The 22,374-nt window shown below is 34.4% G+C and overlaps 1 protein-coding gene across 1 annotated transcript in view; it reads left to right on the top strand.

Moving 5' to 3' along the window:
- The window catches only part of ARB2A (ARB2 cotranscriptional regulator A), a 427,333-nt gene that overhangs the window by 87,091 nt on the left and 317,868 nt on the right, over positions 1–22,374 (top strand). The window contains exon 4 of the mRNA XM_080803670.1: positions 21,744–21,809. Coding sequence (XP_080659796.1) covers positions 21,744–21,809 — 66 coding nt within the window. The remainder of the gene's footprint in view (positions 1–21,743; positions 21,810–22,374) is intronic.

The following is a 22,374-nucleotide window of genomic DNA, read 5'->3' on the forward strand; positions in this document are numbered from 1 at the left end:
TTCAGACTCTGTGTATGGAGCAAATTTTACCACTGTTGATACCGAAGGCACAATAGAGAATGTTGCTTTATGTGTCCAGGCTTTCCCCTCCATGTTTCTGCCTGATTCCTTAGAAGTCTTTCTTTGATCTTTCTCCTATAACTGGGGATGCCTTATGTTTTTATCTACCCTTTATGAATATATATTTAGGACTAGATCCTGCTGCTTATTTCTTTGAAAGTATATTAATTTTCTGATTCCTTATTAATTGGAATTTCACAAATTATTTCATTCTCTATATAGGATTTTATGATTTTAAAGGAGTTGACATAGATTAAAGAAAAATAAGAATATTTTCTGGGTAGCACAAAGGGTTCTTACTGTAGAATGGTTTGAATATTTTAGATACAAAGGATTTTGTTATTTAATAAAGTTAAAGTAAAATGCATTGATCAATATACGAATGCACTGCTCATTAGATTACTAGACAACTAGTGTCCTCTGAATAAATTCACTCAATTCAGGCATTAGATCTGCCCTTTCTAACCCTTCATAGCACTCCAGGGTTTTGCCACTACGTGTGAGAACCCAAGATAAGCCTCAAACTTGGATTCTCTCTGAAGGTATAATGAGCTACCACCCCAGCCATTTGGCACATCATCCATGTTATTTTAGAAAAAAAAAAAAAAAAAAAAGCCTTTTAGTGGAATGGGATTATTTTACTTTAGCAGTTTTCTATGTTATAAAGTTTAATTGCAAGTTTAAATGAACAGAAGTAAATTTGTGCCCATATGGCATTAAAGTATGTTAACTTTAGGGGAGAGAAATAATATGAATAATGCTTAGAGAGGTTTTTCTGTGCCAGAAACAAAAGCATAACATTCTTAAAATTGTATTTTCACTGAAATGTACCTGTCTAAGAAAAGAATAATATGTTTTATGCTATTTTTTTTTTTCTTTTCTTGGATCATGGGCAGTTCTAAAAGTAGAATAAGATTTGTAGTCTAGTAATGGTTTTACAAGCAGCATAGTAACTGGGCAAATAATCTATTGCAAATTTCCTACATGTCTACTGATGTCATTAAACACAAGCATATTGTATTTCAGAATCATTTAGTCATCTTCACTGTTACTGACAGTTGGTGCATTAGTTCATGTTAAATGGAATATCTCTTTAAACTATTCTTGGCATTTCCTAGATTAGATGAATTATGAATTTGATTATTAAAATTAACCTTTTATGTTCATCTGGTATGTTGTTCTGAGCCAATGTCCTTTTATACTAAATTTTTGTCTTTCCATACTCTGCGGGAAAAAATCTTTATTCAGGTAGATATTTAATGCAAAGTATATTTTGCAATATATATAGGGTTTTTTAAAAATACAAATATTTTACAAATATATCTTTCATAAACCAGAAGGATGGATATATTTTAAGTTTGTACATCTTTTTATTTTCTTCCTTTCCTCAAGATTAATTAGGATTTTAGAAATAATAGAAATGAAATTAGACTAAATTCTATTACTGATAAAGATAAACTATATTTGACTTCCAAAATATATGCTAATTGATACCCCACCCCCATCTCAATACTCTCTAGGTTTTAAGAACATTTTGTTAAATTAGTTAAAGGAAAAAATTCTAAAAAATCATGCTTGGCTATTATGTCATAGGCAGATGGGACTTCTCATTACACTCTTTATTTTATTCTTCATGAATTGTCAGGGGTTTTTTTCCCCCTGATTTTTAAAGAAAAGACTGCACAAATTGTTCCTTGAACCTCTTTTCCTTTGGGGATGCACTCATGCATCTACACATATCCATATTCATATATGTGAGTGTATGTGTGTGTACAGTTACAAATACTATTGAGAATCTCTTTCTGGGCATTTGTGAACTGTTTGATCAGAATAGAGGGATTCTGATTATTTTGCAGTATGATATAGAATTTACACAGAATTCTGGAACTTAATTTATTCAAACTGAGTGTTTGGGGTCAGTATAGCAATGTTCAAAACTGTATGGAATACTTTAACAAAAACTAGAGTAAGTCATTGACTGTAAGTTGACTTAAAAATATTTTCCAGTACAGGGGCACCTTGATGGCTCAATCTGTTAAGAATCCAACTCTTGATTTTGCTCAGGTCGTGATCTCAGAGTTGTGAGATCGAGCCCCACGTTGATTCTCTTCCTCTCAGCCCTGCTCATGCTCGCTTGCTCGCTCTCTCTCTCTCTCTCTCTTCAAAAAAAAAAAAAAAAAAAAATCCTGTGGAGAAAGTTGTGTCTGGACTATTCTTACAGGTGAAATAGTTTGAGGCAGAGGTTAATTGATTACATGAGATTATCAAATCTTGAATTAGAAAGTGATATATTTCAACTCCTTTTTCTAGAATTAGAGCAGATGTAACTTGAAAAAGGAAAGACCAGTTTGTCAAAGTGTTTACTGATAATACGGTTTTGCAAACCTAAGGTTAAAGGTAGGTTTTGATTGCTAAGAAGTATGTAGAATATACTATATGAAAAGATTTTGGTTTTTTTTAGGTTTGCTTTGCATCCTGAAGTATCTCTTTGAATACAGAATAACTAGTTGAAGCTATACTGGAGTACTTAGAAAACATATTTAATGTTCATCTGTACTGATTTCCCTTCTAGCTCCTAGAACAATTATCTTTGTGTTACGCTAATATTAAAATCAGCTCAGGGGCACAACTAGTGTGTCACATAGAGTATTTTTTGCTAAAACCTAGTGTGGCTGAACTAGATAACTTCTGGAGCCTGACAACAAGTTATTCAACAACTTATGTTCAGTGATGACTGGTTTGGTAGAAATATTAAAGAAAAATGTAGTGTCGGGGCGCCTGGGTGGCTCAGTGGGTTAAAGCCACTGCCTTCGGCTCGGGTCATGATCCCAGGGTCCTGGGATCAAGCCCCACATGGGGCTCTCCGCTCAGCAGGGAGCCTGCTTCCCTTCCTCTCTCTCTGCCTGCCTCTCTCCTTACTTGTGATCTCTATCTGTCAAATAAATAAATTAAAAAAAAAAAAGAAAAAGAAAAATGTAGTGTCGATATTGACAACCTAGAAGTAAAAACAGCTGGCAGTTCTTCCTGGCACAGGTGAGAGGTGAAAGGTTTAGTTAGGAATTTTGTAGTCTATAAAACAATGAAGAGTTATCCTATTTATTTCTTTCCTTTTAATATCAGTCTCTTCTGAGAGTTGTTACTAGGACTTTTCTAAGAAACATTTGTGCATTACACACTTGAGTATTACTGTCCATAATACTCTGCAAAATTGTAAGCTACTTACACTGTAACAGAATTGGGAAGTTCTTATTTTATTAAAATAGTTCTTTAATTCATAATTTTTGAAGAAATACTTCTACTACCATTTTTTAATGTCAGTGCATTTATAGGATTGAGCAAAATATTTGATAGTAGATGGTGTGAATATTTTACTTTGAGTCGACAATGCAAAAGAACAACAAAAAATGTGTGGGGAATTCTGTTATGAGCTAGCAAGTCTGTGGATTTAATTTGAATTCACTGAAGAGAGTGGACTTTGTAGATTCACAGTTAATGAGCCATTTCTCTTAAAGTATTCTGTCACTCTGGGATTGCATACAGTTAGAACTGACAGTTGGAAACGTGCTGAGATAGGGAAACTAAAAAACAGCTGTCTCCCTGGGCAAATGGTACCAGCTGGTAAGGCTCTCCAAAGTAAAATATTTTATATAATAAAATAGCTTTCAGATATCACTAAGATTACATATTATATATTTAAGGTAATTTTTTTTTAGTTCATTTGCTTTTGGCAAGCCAAAATACAAGGTACTTTTTCAGTTTAAGAAGTTTTGTATTTTATTGGTGACTAAATTTAGCATGTGTTCATTAAATTAAATTAATATATAAGTATTTAAAGTTTACTTTTTGAAATTGTGCAGGGATCTTTGGAAAGGTGTTTTTGTTTCTTAATGGAATTTTGGAAGTAGAAACATTATTTTTTCCTGTTAGGTCTTTTGCAGAATGGAATCTACTTTTAAAATGTCTTGAATTGTATTCAAAATGAATGGTTATGTTCTCATACTCTGAGAAAAGTTTTACCTCTGAACTTCAATTCAAATTGTGATCATTCCTATTTTGATATTGTCATATATGACTGATGATAATTAACACTTGGGTTTGCAAAAATTATATTTTATCTAAGTAGGAATCTAGTTGTTTGTTTTTTTTTTGGCAGAATGGTCTTTGTTGAATTTCTAGAATATCTGTATTCTGATTGTATAGTTTTCATCCATGGAAAAACTGTATAATTAATGTCTGTGCAAAAAGAAATGGGGAGGGAGGTGGTCAGTTGGTTGAGGTGGTCAGTTGGTTGAGCATCTGCCTTCAGTTCAGGTCATGATCTCAGGGTCCTGAGATCAAGTGCTGCATCCTGCATCCCACATTGGGCTCCTTGCTCAGTGGGGAGCCTGCTTCTCCCTCTCCCTGGCGCTTCCCCTGCTTGTGCTCTCTCTCTCTCTCTGACAAATAAATAAATAAAAATCTTAAAAAAAAAAAAAGAGATAGGGAAATAACTACTATATATTACAGACTTCATTAAAAGTTCATCCTGTCGTGCATAAGAAAAACCTTAGCTGAAAGTAATAAATCTAATTAAATATATTGTATTTTTGGTAGTTATCCACTTTACTTCCTCTTTTGGCTGTTAGCTATGCCACTTTGTTTTACTTTACTATTGATTGCTTTGGGGTTTACAATATGCATCCCTAACTTTCCACAGTTTATCTTCAAATAAAATTATATCACTTCACATATAATGTGAGAGCCTCATAACATTGTGGTTCCATTTCTTCCTATATGTGCGTTTCCATCTGGAGTCATTTTCTTTAGCATAAGATTATTTTATAATATTTCTAGTACCAGTCTGCTGCCAGTTAATTTTCTTGAAAGGTCTTTATTTTGCCTTCGTTATTGAAGGATAGCGTCATTGTATGTAGATTTCCAAGTGATGGGATATTTTTTTTCTTGTATTATTTTAAAAGTGTTTCCTTGGGGCACCTGGGTGGCTCAGTGGGTTAAAGCCTCTGCCTTCGGCTCAGGTCATGATCCCAGGGTCCTGGGATCGAGCCCCACATCGGGCTCTGTGCTCAGCAGGGAGCCTGCTTCCCCCTCTCCCTCTGCCTGCCTCTCTGCCTGCTTGTGATCTCTGTCTGTCAAATAAATAAATAAAATCTTAAAAAAAATAAAAGTGTTTCCTTATTTTCTTCTGGCTTATGTTATTTCTTTTGAGAAGTGGTTTTTCTTATCTTTGATCCCTTCAGTATAATGTTTTCTCTGTATACTTTTGAGGCTTTCTCTTTATCACAGGGTCTCAGCAGTTTGGTTATGAATGTGCCTTGGGGTTCTTTCTGGTTATATTCTTTGTTGAGCTTCTTGGATATGTGGGTTTATAGTTTTTATCAACTCTGAAAGATGATGTTCCATTATTTTTTCAAATATTTCTTCTTCCCTCTTTCTCACTTCCTGTACTCCAATTACATGTATGTTAAACTGCTTGTCATTGTCCCAAAGGGTACTGAAGCGCTGTTCATTTTTTCCATCTTCTCTCTCATTTTGGATAGCGTTTATTGCTGTATCTTCATATTCCCTCATCTACTCTTTTCCAGTATTTAACTTCCTGTTAAATTTACCCATTGAATTCCTTATTTCTGATACTGTATTTTTCATTTCTCTGTAGCACCTTTTTTTTCCTGTTTCTTAATTATATTTATGTTTTCCTTTACATCCTTGAATGTTTTTACAGTAACTTATTTAATGTACTTGCCTCCTAGTTTCATCATTTCTAGATCTATTTTCATTGACTGATTTTCCCCCCCATTTATGGATCACACTTTCCCTTTTCTGTGAATGTCTGTAGTGATTAGTATTGCATGGTGGATATTATAAATGTTATATCAGTGAGTGGATATTGTTGTCTCCCTTTAAAGAACATAATATTTATTTTGGCAGCCATTAAGTTTGTTGTGGAGCAGCTTGATCAGTTACAGATTTGTTTTTAAGCTCTGCTAAGGTAAATCTAGGGTAGTTCTTACTCTAGTGATATTTTAGCTCTCTTCTGAGGTTTTATCCTCCTTGGGTCACTACTGAATACCCCAGGTATTCGGTGAAGTCTTTTCACTGGGACTGGCTTTAACTCAGATGTCTTCAAGCCCTTTAAAAGCTTTTGAAATCGTTCACCTTTAAACTTTCCAGTGTTTTTTTCCCAGTAGTTTTCTTTGGGTTCTAGGTAGTTTCTCCCTGTGCATATACACCTTAGCCAAAGATGTAAAGAAGCTTATATGTTGATTTCTTGAGCTCCTTTTCTCCATCAGTCCCTTATGTCGGATATTTTGCCAATTTCCAACTGCCTCATTTTCCCTAAACTTGAATCTCTTTCTCCAGAACTTGTTAAGGCCACTGGGTTCTGCTTGGGTTTTATCGTACCTGAGTCACAGCCCAGAAATTGCCTTCAGGTGGAAAGCCAAAGTAATTATGGGGCTCATCTCCTTTGTTTACTTTTCTCTTAGGGGTCATAGATTTGTACCATGTATTTCCCCACTGTTTGAAACAATTTAATATATTTCATACAGTTGTCTAATTGTTTATACCAAAAAGGCAAATCCAAATACCAGTAATTCCACTGTGGCTGTAAGTTGAAATCTAACTTTTTTTTTTTTTTTTTTGCTTTTTTTTTGCTTTTAGTTGGAGAAACAGGAGAATGGGAGGAAACTGGTTTCTCCTCTCCCTCAGTGAGAGTAATTATGAAAGAGAGTATCTCTTGACTTAAGATAGGCCATCTTTCTTAGAGACTTTATTTATTTGTTTGACAGACAGAGATCACAAGTAGGCAGAGAGGAAGACAGAGAGAGAGGAGGAAGCAGGCTTCCTGCTGAGCAGAGAGCTCGATGAGGGGCTCGAACCCAGGACCTGAGCCGAAGGCAGAAGCTTTAACCCACCGAGCCACCCAGGTGACACAAGATAGGCCATCTTTCTTAGAACAGTGATTCCCAGTAGAATCTACATTATTATGTCCAATAGAATTGTCTTCTTTTCTAGACTTTCTTGTTAAATTGTTAAAGTCCTCTATGTGGGAAGGTAAACAGAGACTGGTGAAAATAGTATCATTTTCATTCCTACTATCACTGCAGGGAATAGTTACCTTGTTTTGAAAAAAAAAATAAATAGGGATAGTGTTAATCCATAATGTAGTTGCTGATACTATCTCAGTTTTACAAATTACTTGAAGCTTTCAGATGGCATAGCAAAGGCTGCTCTGAGTTTATTAGTGTACCTGTTTTTTTGTTTTTGTTTTGTTTTACTAACTACAGTGTAGTCTTATTTTTTTAATATAGAGTAAATATAGCAATTTTATTATTTGCATATGTGATATCTGATGTATAGTTTGCCTCTTTTTCTGACTTTCTCATACCTGTTATTAAACTGTATTAATCTACATGTGAACTGTAATGCGTTTACTTAAATATGCTGATAAAAATTGGCACAGAGTCATTCAAATATGCCTGTTTGCCTTTGCAGTTGGTTTTATAAGTATCTACTTCAACAGAGTGACAAGGACAGAGGAAAAGTTCATGAAAAATTAGTGGGATTCTTTACCCAGATGACACAGTGATTGTATTGTCCTGAATACCTGAGTTCAGGAACCATGGAATCCTTATTCTTGTTTTTGAAACATAGACAACTGATATTAAGAGAATCAGGGAAAACTGGGGCACCTGGGTGGCTCCGTCGTTGGGCGTCTGCCTTTGGCTCGGGTCGTGGTCCCGGGGTCCTGGGATTGGGCCCCTCATCCAGCTCCTAGCTCGGCCGGAAACCTGCTGCTCCCTCTCCCCTCTCCCTCTGCTTGCGTTCCCTCTCTTGCTGTGTCTCTGTCAAATAAATAAATTAAGACCTTAAAAAGAGAGAGAGAGAAGCAAGGAAAATTGGACTCTAACGTTTCATCTCAAATCATCTGAATATACCTATAGTAAAACTATAATCATAAATTTGTATAGCCACAAAAGTAATCTAGAGCTCTGCTTTTAATAGTGTACATCTCAGAAAAGATATGGATTAGGACAATTTTCCCTTTTGGCCCATGGTATTGCTTATTGTGGGAAGTTCTGCAGGCTCCGGGTGATAATGCTTAGGCCAGGGATTCTTAAACCAAAAGGGATAGGACTGACTGGGTAGGATATGTGAGCCTCATGGGATAAAAATCACATGTTTCTTGGGACACCTGGGTGACTCACTTGGTTGAGTGTCTGCCTTTGGCTCAGGTCATGATCCCAGGGTGCTGGGATCAAGTCCCGCATTGGGCTCCTTGCTCAGTGGGAATCCTGCTTCTCCCTCTGCCTATAGCATCCCCTGCTTGTACACTCTCTCTCACACACACAAATAAGTAAATAAAATCTTAGGAAAAAAAAAAGATTACATCTTTCTTTTACTAACCTCTAAACTAAATGTCTTTTCATTATGAACGTGGCCGTAACAGTATTAGCAGTCTTTTGACTTTATTGATTTTGTAACATGGGAGATGCAGTATATCATGTAAGTTCAGAAAATAGATTCTAGACTTCAGGATAGGCAAATTGCCTACATTTGAATCCGGACTCTATTACTTATCTAGCTATGTGACCATGGGCAGGTTACATAACCATTTAAATGCTGTGGTTTCCTCCTTTACTCTATAGAGTTGTTGTGAAGATTAAAGAGTGACGACTTATTGAAGGAGCTTACATTAGTGTGAATGTTATGCATATGTTTGCTATTATTATTACTTTTTATTAAAAAAAATTTTATTTCCTTTACATGGGTTAGGCCCTAGATGTTCAGCCTGAGACAGATTTATATAGTTGAAAGATCAAAGCCTGAAGGCAAAGACAGATTTTGGAAAAGATATCATTAATGATCTAAGTGTTAGGAAGGAGGAATGCAAGATTCTTAGCTGTGTATTGTGGGTAGATTGGGGGCCAGGCAAGGAAGATGTTAAACTGAATAAGCAATGAATGGAAAGAGGAATCCAAGCAAAGCAACAGTGTTTGCAAAGGTTGTGAGCTGGAAAAGATCCTGATACATCTGAAAACTTAAAGTCATTGTGGCTACGCAAGACAAATAATGAAGAAATAGAATGCTATAAATGAAACTTGAGAAGTAGGCCAGGGCCAGGTCTAATAGGACATTGCACAATTTAAGGACTGGGGTCTTACCCTAATAGTACTGGGAATTTATCATGTTTACATTTTTAAATGAGTAGTAGGCCTGCTAACAGGAGGTAGGATCTGAAGTAAGTAGGTATTAAATACAGCAGAAGGAAGCTACAGAAGCAATCCAAGGGGGAGATATTTACCTTTTGATAACTACAATGGACTGGAATGGTGATAGTAGACATGAGGAAATGTGGAGAAATTCCACTATCCATTTGAGGGATTTGATCATTGATTGTAGGTTGAGGATGAAGGAGAAGGACTCAAGACATTTTTGTGGCTTGAGAAGTTAGGTGCATGATGGTGCCATTTGTGGTATTGATGAATGTACCGGAGGAATGTGCCAGGGGAAAATAGGTATCTAAAACATGTATAGTTGGATTTACTTTGAATGTAGTCAGTTTGAGGTGCCCGTGAAATCTCTAGGAGATAACTGTAGTTAGGTGAACACATTTACAAATCTATTGCTCTGGTAAGCTGTTTAAGAATCTGGTTATTGGAGAAAAGATGGCATAAAATAAGGAGGACTCTTCTTTTGAAGAGGTAAAAGGAAAATGTGAGAGCATCTGAGCTGAAGCTGATCTAAATGAAGGACAGCTAGGAATACAGACTAGAACTCCAGGGAATGCTAATGGAAGATTGGAGGAATGAATTTTATTTCAAAGATATGCTGAAAAAGCAGTTACTTCAAAAGACTAAAGATTAGAATGTACCCACTGATGGTGATGTATAAAAGCTTTTAAGAGGGAAAATAGGGATGAGATGGAGACAATTTTAGTGAAATTTAAGAAGTAGCTCTCACTTAAGAGGACATGCACCTGGGGTAAATCTGCTTTAGTTCTAATTAAACAACTCATTGCCATTCCATAGTCTCTTTAATGTAAAGATTCAAGAGAACTTTTTTAGATTTAACCAAACTGACATTATTGAATAATATTAAACTTTAATTATTTAGAAATTACATGGTTTTTTCCTTCCTCCATCTCTCCCTTTTGTCCAACCCTCCGTCCCTCTGCCCTTTCCTAGGAGGGAGCTATGATGGAATGTAGAGTTTGGATAAATGGGGCATTAAGAGGGGGAAAGTGTTGTTTTTTAAATAGTTAGGTGGCATACTGGGTAGATCTTTATTTTAAATGATTCTCAGTCCCAGTGTAATAGTTGACCCTTAAATAACACTTTTGAACTATGCAGGTCCACCACAGATTTTTTTCAGTAAATACAGTATACTACTGAAAATGTATTTTCTCTTCCTTTTGATTTTCTTAATATGTTCTTTTTTCTAGCATACCTTATTGTAAGTATATATGTATATATATTCTTATGTACAAAATATATATAACATGCAATGTATGTGTTATTTAACTGACTACATTATTTATTAGTAAGGCATTCAGTTAATAGTAGGATGTAATTAGTTAAGTTTTGAGGGAATAGAAGTTATATGCAGAGTTTCAAGTGTGCTGTATTACTTATAGTTCTTGATAAACTGAAAAGCCACATGTTTACAAGCACCACCCATTGTTTTTCATTCACTCAATTTTCATATATTGCTTATCTACAGTGTGGTTGATGTTAAAATAAAGTAGGATATAATTCTTGCTTTTAAGGTGCTCACTTCAGTGGGTAAATAAGAATGTGAGGTAATCAAGATGGAGTTCATTGGCAGAATAAGTAAAACTGTAAAGTAGGAGGTAGCATTTGAATTGAGTTTTGGAGAATTAGAAATTAATGGAGGAAGTTAAGAGAATTTGAGAATTTTAGGTGGGAAATAAACACTGGCTCAAACTTAGCAAACTCTTAAGACTTACTCCAATGAGTCCTTGATTTTGACAAGCAATAAAGGATGAAAATTATACCCATAGAGTATAGTTGTGGTCCTGTCATAACATTTCAAGAAATTATAATGTTTTGATGAAAGCAAATTGTTGTTACCCTATTAGTCGTCTGCCACATTTCATTTGAAATACTTGTGAAAATAGATGCAGTGTCAGTAGCACCTGAAGTAGGAATATGAACAGTTTAGGAAACTTTAAAATAACTTTTTTTTGGATATAATTTCACACTTACAGGAAAGTTGCATAATTATAAGGAATCATGTATATTATATGATTTTTTTCTGAACCATCTGAGAGTAAGTTGGAAGCATCATACCCTTTACCACCAGTACATTTGTATGTATTTTTTAAGAACAAGAACATTCTCTTGGATAATAGCTACAGTACAGTTATCAGAATCAGGAAATGTTATATTGATTTAATATAATACAATCTACAAGCCACATTTAATATTGCTAATTGCCACATAATCTACTTAATAGCTAATACTCTTCAAGTCCAAGGTCATATCCAGGTTCATACGCTGCATTTAATTGTCATTGTCCTTTTATTCTCTTTTAATCTGGAATCATTCTTTAGCCTTTCTTTATATTTCTAGACACTGACATTTTTTGAGGAGTTTGTAGAATGACCCTCAGTTTGATTTTCTCATATGTATTCTCATGATTACATTCAGGTTATGTATTTTTGACAGAAATACCCCAGAAATGACTTTTTGTCCTCAATGCATGATATCAAGAGTACATGATTTTGAATGAATATAGTCAATAATACTGTGGTAACTTTATGTTTGGTGATAGATGTTAAGTAGACATCATGGTACACATTTCATAATATATATAAATGTTGAATCACTATGTTGTACAGCTGACACTAATATTATATGTCAACTATATTTAAATTTTAAAAAGTACATTTTTTGTTTGTTCAAATATTGGTGATATCTGTCAGATCATACCATATATTATTATTATTTTCCTCTTTGTAATTAATAGGTACTTTTCCGGCAGGTACTTGAGACTGTTCTTTTTGGAACCTCACCCTATTAATTTTAGCATCCATTGATTTTTTTTAATTCCATTATATCTTCTATATATGTTAGTTGGTATTCTACATAAGAAAGAGCTTTCTCTTTTTTTTTAAATTTCATTCATTCAGTTGTTTATATCATTTTAGACTCATAGATTCTTATTTTATTCAGTGAGTCATATAATATATTGCCATCCTCATTTTAATGCCTAAATTATCCCAGATTTGACCAGAAGAATTTTTGTCAAGCAGTTTTTTGTGTTATTTTAACATTTATTCACTGCTGTTTCAGTATTTTCTTATTTCTTGGTACAAAAAATCCCCCCTTTTTTTCAGATTTCTAGTTGCTGTGCTCCAAGCCCTGAATCTACCTTTTCTCTTGCGATCCATGGTTCCTCCTAGTGGAGAATGGCACATAAAACCCAAGCCTCTGAATCAACCCTCTCTCCAATGAGCTCCAGTTACAATTACTGAAAAAGTGTTTACATATGTGTACATATATAAATACACTATATACACACCAAGGTCTGTGCATTAGTGACTTTGTCATTGCTTCTAGGCCCTCAACAACCTGTTCATATCTGTACACATACATGCATATATATTCGTAGTTTACTCTCTGTTAAATAGGTAAATAGGTGATTTCTTCTACGAAGCTCTTATTGCATTCCTCAAATCACAACCTAAAAAACTGAAGGAGGTGACTTTTCTTTGAGATGGCCAAGACTCTCTTACCTACTTCCTTGGACAGTAACATGAAATTGATGCTGAATTATTCTCCTAGCACTGAAAAGTGACCCGGTGTTTTGTATCTATGTCTGAAGGTGTAGAGATAGTAATTAAGAAGGAGTTAAGCCTGGAAGGGCTATAGGGATGTCATACTCTGGGAACTATAGTATTTCACTCAGATTTTCTGACAGTGGAAGTACTACAGATGCTCAGATTATCCAGTAGTAAAGTTCAGTCTCATAGTAACATGAGCGTGCTTTGGAATCAGCCATGCTGGATTTTAGCTGCAGTATTTTTGTAGATATACAGCAGATAAAATATTACAAAAAGCTCAAATTAAGAAGTATCTTATTCATTATTAAGCACTCTTACTCACTTTAAAATCTAAGAACACCGTGTATATTGTATTAAATATTTTAGTCTGAAATGTATGAGACTGAGAAATCCCCAGAAAGAATTGGGAGGATAAATGAATAATCAGTGGAGTTACAGGGTTTTCTTTTAGGCTTGCTTCTGCTATTTCAATAATGAATATTTGGAAAAAGTTAAAAATCAACAAAATTTTGTTGAGCACTTTCTTCCACTTGCTTTTGTTTGAACTACAATTAAGTGCAAACTATACTCTTTATTCTCAAGGAATATAATCAAGTAAAGGAAATAAGACTAAATGAGGCATTATTCTGAATTGGTAAAAGATTCAGGAAATACATTGAGTCCTCAAGAAAATTAATAAAACACAATCAGCACCTAGACATGGTAGTGAATCTGCAGTCCATTAAAGACATAGGAAATGCTGTAAAAGAAACCAGAGAACAAAGCCTGATTACCTACAAACTCAATTAGATCTAAGTGATAGCAAAAGTATTAGCTACAACCATGGAAACCAAAAAACAGAGAAAATAACTATTAATCTAGAATTGTATGCCCAAATAAAGCTGTCCTTATTCAGCCCTGAAAGTAAAAGTTATACTGTGTGCATGTTCCTAACATTACCTTTCAGGGATAACATGTTCTAAGTCAAGTCATTGCTCATACCTGAAATGTCCTACCAATTGCACTTTGAAGAAAAAATGAGTAAGACTGGTTTCTTTTCTTTTTTTTTTTTTTTTAAAGATTTTATTTATTTATTTGACATAGAGAGAGAGATCACAAGTAGGCAGAGAGGCAGGCAGAGGGGGTGGGAAGCAGGCTCCCCGCTGAGCAGAGAGCCTAATGCCGGGCTCCATCCCAGGACCCTGAGATCATGACCTGAGCCAAAGACAGAGGCTCAACCCACTGAGCCACCCAGGCGCCCCGTAAGACTGGTTTCTTAAAAGCCATGGAGTTTTTACATTTTTAGAAAAATTTTACTGTTTTTATTCTTTTTTAGTTTAGTGAACGCATGTCTTCTTCGTTGTGGTCTCTTCTGTACCTTTAATTGTGATTTTTGTTTTGTCAGTCTTCAGGTTGATTTTTGGGGTATTTAGGATGATTTGATAGTTATCTAATTGTGTTCATGGGACTATACAAACCTAAGGTTCTGCTAGTCCGCCACCATCTTCCTCAAAACACCCCTGTCATGGAGTTTTTTAAATGCTATTTTTATTAATAAGTGAAGTGGAAGTGAGTAACACAAAATAGATATAATTTAGTATAGATTGTGTTAAAAGCAAAAATCTGTCTCCAAAATATTATCAAACTTCCAATATGGCAAAACCTGATAATATCAAACTTTGCTTACATTTGTGATACATTTATGAGTCAGACTTTTTTTCTTTTTAAGATTTTACTTATTCATTTGAGAGTGAGAGACATAGAGTATAACTAGGAGGAGAGGCACAGGGAGAGGGAGAAGCAAGAGAGGAAGAAGCTGAGAGCCCAGCATGGGGCTTGATCCCAGGACCTACAGATCATGACCTGAGCCAAAGGCAGACTCTTAACCATCTGAACCACCCAGGTGCCCCTATAAGTTAGATTTCTGTACTGACTCCTCTTGGTTTATTTGTGAAATCAGAGCTTCCTAATAAGCAAGTGAGTAATATGAAAAGCAGATGCTTAGGTAGAACTAAGCTATTTTCAACTGTTCTGTGAATATCTGTTTAATAAAAATAACTTGTACATAATCATTTTGAGCAGAGAACTGAGAATAAACTGTTGCTTCACTATACCAATTACAAATGATTTAATTTCATTCTGTCAGTTAAAACTAGGTTGCTACCAGGTTGATTATCCTAAGGTCCTTTAAAAGGTGTTCCTTTTTAAAATGTTTTAAAGTTCATCTTTTACTAATTCAGGTAGGTAATTTATTTAGTCTAATTCCTGAGATTTTTTTTCTTTCATTGGAAGAGGCATAGAATTTCATGGATATAGTTAAATCTTTAAGAATTTTTCTTTCAGTTCAGTTTATTTACCTTTATACCCCAAATCAGGATATTCTTAGCATTTAGGTGTTCTCTTTAGGGGTAGATATAACTAACAACTTATGAATTTTGTTGTTTTTTGTTTTGGGCTAAAGTTCTTACTCTCCTAATAGGCCCAATAGAGAAGTTTGTATCTTACCTTGTAAATAAAGTTGTGAAGTAAAAACTGTTATTGCTCTGGGTATATCAGGCCAAATTTAGTTTCTTGCTAATGAGAGGATTTCCTTCAGAGTAAGAAAGAATGAAAGCCTTACGATCTAGTAGTAAAGTGAACTTTTTATTTAATTAAAATATTTATATTAATTCTCTTTTATCTATCTTGTCATATCTCTTGTCATATATATCTTGTCATCTCATTTCTCGAATCCAGTTCCAAAAGGGTCTGAAGTACTTTCTGGGAGGCTTCTTAGTATCACCCTCTCCCCACCAATCACCTTAAATTTTAATCTGCTAGAATAATTTCAGTACTTTTGTATGGGTAAAGAGTATCAGTGTTTGCTTCTTATTTAATTAAGGAACAGAAATAATGCTGAAATGTATGAGATATATGATAAGCATGCAACAGTTGCTCAATAAATGTCTAAAATAAATTTATTACAGAGTGAACATACCCCTTCTGTTGGAAGTACTCCATTGAGAACAGATTTTTTTAAATCAGTTTTCATTTTCCTTCTTTCCATAGTCTATTTCTTTGATCATCTTTCCTCACTTCGTTAAAATTTTCTTTAATTCCTAGACTGAGAAACTCTGAGCTAGGAAAAAAAGCTTAGTTAGACCCTAATTCCTTAGAGGATATTATTCTATTGGTAGCCAAGGGCTCTATTTCTTGAATATGTAATCTCAAAATTACTTTCCTACCTCTTCCATTGTGGTTTCATTAAAAAAAAAAAATCCAAGAAAATTATCAGTAGTAATTATTTTCTTTCCAGTGTTTCTTTCAAATAACAGTATACTGTTTCACAGGTAATGCAATTACTTTATAAGAGAGTATTCTCAGTTTCTTCCTCCCATAATCTATAACCTGGCTGTCATTCATTTTACTTTTCTATAAGCTATAATCACAAAATACATTGTCATTATTTGAACAAGCTGTTATCTACTAGATCCATTAAGAATAATAAAATAAAATAATACAGTTTACCTTGTTTGTTCTTTCTTTTGTACTATTCCTTTCTTTATATACATCCAAATTTCTGACCTATATAATTTCTTTCTCTTTGAATAATTTCTTTAACAGTTTTTGCAAGGCAGATCTCCTGCAAAAAAAATTTCTCAACCTTTTTTTTGTCTAAGACTGTCTTATTTCTCTTCCACATTTGAAGGGTGGTTTTACTGGATACAGAATTTTAGACCAGTGGGTTTTTTCTTTCAACACTGAATATTTCAGCCCACTGTCTTCTTGCTTGCATTGTTCTTTTTTTTGTTTTTAAAAAACATTTTTTTTTTATTTAAAATCAACTAGTTAACATATAGTGTATTATTTGTTTCAGGGGTACTGGTCTGTGATTCATCAGTCCCATGTAATACCCAGGGCCCATTACAACACATACCCTCCCCAATGTCCATCACCCAGTTACTCCATTCTTCTACCCCATCACCCCTCTAGGAACCCTCAGTTTATTTCCTATGATTACGAGTCTGTTATGGTTTGTCTCCCTCTCTGGTTTCGTCTTATTTCATGCTTGCGTCGTTTCTAAGAGAAATGTGATGTAATTCTTGTTTTCCTCTATAACGAAATTCCCACACTGCCCTCGCCCCCACTTCTTCAAATCCCCCCCTGTCCCTCATCTGGCTTCTTTCCAGATTTTCTCTTTATATTTGGTTTTATGCAATTTTAATATCATAGACGTAGGTATTGTTTTTGGTATTTATCCTGCTTGGAGTTCTCTGTACTACTTAGATTTGTGATTTTGTGTCTGTCATTACCTTTGGGAAATTCTCAGCCATTATTAGTTGACAGAGTTCCTCTGTTCCTTTCTCTTTCATCTCCTTCTGGTATTCACATTTTATACATGTAAAACCTGTTAAAATTGTCCCACAATTCTCAGATATTCTATTCCATTTTTTCATTCTTTTCTTCTCTTTACATTTATATTTTAGAAGTGTCTATTGACATGCCTTAAAACTATGATTTTTTTTTTCCCTTGGCCATGTCCATTCTACCAATGGGTGCATCAAAGGCATTCTTCATTTTTTATTTTATTTTATTTATTTATTTGAAAGAATGAGACAGAACACAAGTGAGGGGGGAGGGGCAGAGGGAGAAAGAGAAGCAGAATCCTTGCTGAGCAGGGAGTCCTGTGTGGGGCTTGATCCCAGGACCCTGAGATCATGACCTGAGCCGAAGGCAGACACTTAACCAACTGAGCCACCCAGGCACCCGCATTCCTCATTTTTGTTATGTGTTGTTGATTTAGTATTTTCTTTCTTAGGGTTTCCATCTGTCTGCCTACATACTTACTTATTCTTGTATATTGTCGATTTTTCCCAATAAATTCTTCAACGTGGTAATCATAGTTATTTTAAATTCCAAGTCTGATAATTCCAAATTTCTGCCAAACTGAGTCTGTTTCTGATGCTTGATTTATCTTCTCAGACCGTTTTGTTTTGCCTTTTGGTATGGTTGGTAATTTTTTGTTCAAAGCTAGACATAATGTATTGGGGAAAAGGAACTTCAGTAGATGAGTGGTTAGTTTCAGATCTTATGTTTATCTGGCAAGGAATGAGACTGTGTTTACTATTTGCTATAGCTCTGCTGTCCAAGGCTAAAATCTCCTCTGTTTAGTTTTGTCTCCCTTACTGTCTTTGAGTTTTTCTAGAAACCTTAAATAGGGTATGAGTCCTACAATTCTTCTGCACTTCCCTTTTATTTTGTAGGAACCCTAATGATGCGGTGGTAATGTGGGGAGGTGTGGGAGGAAATGTTCTATACTCCTATCATTAGGTCTTATTCCTTTAGTGAGCCCCAACTGGGCATTTCCCTTTCCTCATGTCAGTTAAGCTCTGGTAAAATAGTTTCTTTTATGGGCAGGCCTTACTAAGTAGAACAGAAGGGTTGAGAATATTTCAAAATGGTTACTTTTCCCCTTCCACTCCTGGGAGCAGGAAAGGATTTTTCTCTTGTTTTCACAGGGAGAACCTAGTGGGACTCATGGAAATAAAATTGGGAAATGTTTGGGAGATCTGTCTTTAAGGCTGCATGTCCTATTAATTTTTAATTCTTAAGCCAGTCCATACTGAGCCTGAGCAGTTAATCACTTAAGGGTTTAAGTTGTTCCTTCCACAGTACTGCCTTCAACCTACTACTTCTGCACCTGGGCTTTTGCTTCTTCTAAGCCCCAAGTCTCTGTATCTGCCTGTTTGTTTTTCCAGTTTTCAGGACAGTAGTTTGCTCTTTGACCTCATTTCTCTGATATACTAAGAGAGTTGTTGATTTTTAGTTCACTTTTTTTTCTTTTTGTGAGGATGGTAGTGACTCCTTCCAAGTTCTTTATATGGTTGGACAAGAAACTAGAAGTTTATGTTCTTAGAATGAAGATTTTATTTTAAAGCATGCTTTGTCTCTTAAGCCTTGTGTGAACTTCCCTAGAAACAATGTTTCTGGTGAATATTTGAACACAGATGACATTTAGACAGAGATTTTTTTTTCATCCCCTTTGAAATTATCATTGATTTTTTTTAATTCAGAGTATAATCCCATGTAAGCAGGACAGTGAATCCTTGATGCTTTCTTTCTAAAACTTGATTGAGCAATTAGAAAAGATTTTTTTAATCTTTTTTTAAAGATTTAAAGATAAAAAAAAAAAAGAGACACTTTCTCCCTCAAAACATGGAGACAGGATGAATAGTGAGGAGAATTTGTGTAGCATGTATAACTCCCTTCAATGTACCAGATACTCTTCTGTGTGGCTTCAAGGAAGAGTAGAGGTAGGATACCCAAATTATAATGTTCCAAGGCTAGTGAGGTAACAGAAAGATGAATGATATGAAATTCATATATTACATGATGCTATTCAGTCACATCCAGAAGAGCATAAAGATGGGTCACTTCATCCTATCTTGTTAGGGTTGAGATGAGGCATGAAAAGTTGCCTGAAGCAGTTGACATGTAATGCGGGCTAAGGAGAAAATTCAAGGTAGCAGAATTGCTGGAGATAGAGGGTTTAGTCTATGCTTGTTTTTCTTCCTACAGTCAGGAATTAGAGAGCGAGGTAAATTGGGCAAGTTACATAGTGTTTCTCCAACTCTACTGATGTATGGTTTTATTATTTGGTATGATATTTTGTGAAGACATTTGCCCAATAATGTATTTTGAAACCAACTTAAGCAGTTTTTGAATCTTCTTCTATTATAATGTACTATGAAAGTTGAGAATTAACTATAATACTGTATTTCGTATTGACTTAAGGTATGAACTGCCAAAATAGTTTAATTTTTTAATTCTCAAATTATATCTCTAAAGTATTTTGCGTAGTGGTAAAATTAACTTGGGTTTGAATTAAGTTTGATTGGTTTTATTATTGCTTTAAATATAAGGATATTTTATGATTTCATAGGTAATAGGAAATTTTCAGAAGTGGTAAGCCACTCATTTTAGCTAATCTCATTTAGTTAGGTCATTTTTCTTCAACTGGCAGGCCATTATATAACTTCATACATATTTTTGTCTGATCCTACATATTTTTAGTGTATTTTTTCAGGTTTACAGTACCACTACTTTCTGGTGAAGGTATAATGAACATAATTTTAACTACTACATTAAGATATAGGAATACTATTTGATTAATAACTATTAGATTATTGCCTCATTCTAGTGTAGTGTTGTAGCATTTGAAATTATCATTACTAGCCAAGGTAAAGCTATTCTAGCATGCATCCAATACATGCTTTCTAAAATGAATGAATACATATACATAGAAGAAAGAATTTTGGGCTCCTTAAAGAAAGTAGTGTAGAGAATCTATTTTAGATTACAGTATACAGCACCAAAGCAATTGACATCTTAATTTTCTAAAAAAATCATCTTCTGATTTTGTTTCATAAAATTTGACTTTTAATTATGTTGCTGCTAAAATTACTCTCTGAGATATTGTGCATAGATGATTAAAGACAGTTTTGGAGAGACCAACACTTCTTAAAATGACCATTAAAATCTATTAAATCATTGCTTTCCCTTGGTATCTCTTTCCTCACTTTCCTTGCCTTCCTTCACAGATAAAATGCATTAGCTTTCCAGTTTTGCTATAACAAATTACTATAATTTCAGTGGCTTAAAGCCACACAAATATATTATCTCACAATTCTACAGGTCAGAAGCCCAGTATGATTGTCACCAGACTGAGATCAAGGTATGCACAGGCTATGTTCCTTTTTGGAGACTCCAGGAGAGAATCCATTTATTTCTTATTTGAGTTGTTGGCATAATTCAGTTCTTTGTAAATACAAGACTGAGGACTTGTTTTCTAACTAGTTGTTAAATGGTTAGCCCACCTTTTAGAGGCTCATTGTCTCCTTCCTCCAGCTTCAAAACCAGGGATGACCATTCAAGGTCATTTCACTTTGCATCCCTTTGTTCTTCTGTGATCTTCTAGTTTTAAAAAATTAAAAGATTAGATTTGGCCAGTTTGGGTAATCCAGGATAATCTCCCCATCTTTGGTCCTTAACCTTAATCATATCTGTATAATTTCTTTTACCATGTAACATAACATATGGATAGGTTTCAGGAGTCAGAATATGGACATATTTGGGGAACTATGTTTCTGCCTGCTATAAACAATAATACTAATTGACGCCTAACTTTGTTGGATTAATTTTCCTTTTTTGTGTAGAATACCTCTGACATTTTCCTCCTTGGTTCAGTAAATACAAATGAGGTGTTAGGATTCAGTCCCGATAGTACTGTATCAGGTACAATTCCTATATGGAAATCGTAGGGGGAAACAGATTCTAGAAATACTGAAAAAAGAAAATATGGTTTCAGAGTACTGCTTTGAAAAAACAGGAGGTCCTTGTATATTTTTGCAAGTTTATATTAACTGGCCCTAATTTTTAGTATTAAGATTCATAGTTATTAACATAACAGCAAGAAGTAAGCCAGATTCTCCTAATTTAGTATTAAAACGTTTCAGTCATAAAATAAGTACTAGGATATGATGTACAACATGATGACCACAGTTAATAGTGCTGTAGGATACATAGTAAAGTTTGGAAAAGAATAAATCCTGAGAGTTCCCAACACAAAAAGAAATTTCTTTCCTTTTTTTTTCCTTTTTTCTTTTCTTTCTGTTTTATCTATGTAAGAAGATGGACGTTAGCTGAATCTGTTGTAATTATCTAACGATATATGCAAATGAAACCATCATGCTATAATGCCTGAAAATTATATAGTGATGTATGTCGATTATTTCTCAATTCAGCTGCGTGGGGCACTCAAAGATAGAAAGATACTCATTCAGAGCAATAACAGCCATTTGTGTGAATTTTGATAATGGATGACATTATATCTTTATGTGTTTTTTTTATTTCTACCTAGATTATTACGAAGTATGTATATGAGCTCTTGGAAAAGGACTGTAACTTGAAAAAAATCTCAATTCCAGTAAGTCCAGTTTTTAAAAATGATTAAACTTCCAAATGAAATAGTTTTCAATTCAGAAGAATCTGTTTATATGAGTTTAACTGTGGTAAGTTTAAACAGTAAGGTCCTAATATGTTGATGTTGATAATGCTAATATTAAATGCCTGGCAGTGTATCTCAGTTCATTGTGCATAATAATTCTTTAAAACTAATACCCTTCAATGTGGAGGAAAAAAATACTGATAACCAGTTTTTTTTTTTTAAATAATGATGCCTTTAAAAAGGACTACCCCTCTGCCTCTTCTAATTTAATTGGTATAACTTATTTTTACTTATTTTTTTAAGTAAACTAGTGTACTTGATGTTGCAGTAGACATTCACTGTCTCTTTAATTATTTCCTGATTTTTATAATTATATATTTTATTTCCATGTTATTTCCTGTACACATTCCCAAATTCATTCCTCATGTTTCCTGTTTTATAACATTGCTCCTTCCCTTTCTTGTAGAACATTCTTTCCAAATTTTGTACATTTTCCCATTTCAGAGTGAAGAAGTTTGAGATATGTTCTCAGTCTTAAGTTCAC

The sequence above is a fragment of the Martes martes genome (assembly GCF_963455335.1).
Source record: "Martes martes genome assembly, chromosome: 5".
NCBI classification, from domain to species: Eukaryota; Metazoa; Chordata; class Mammalia; order Carnivora; family Mustelidae; genus Martes; species Martes martes.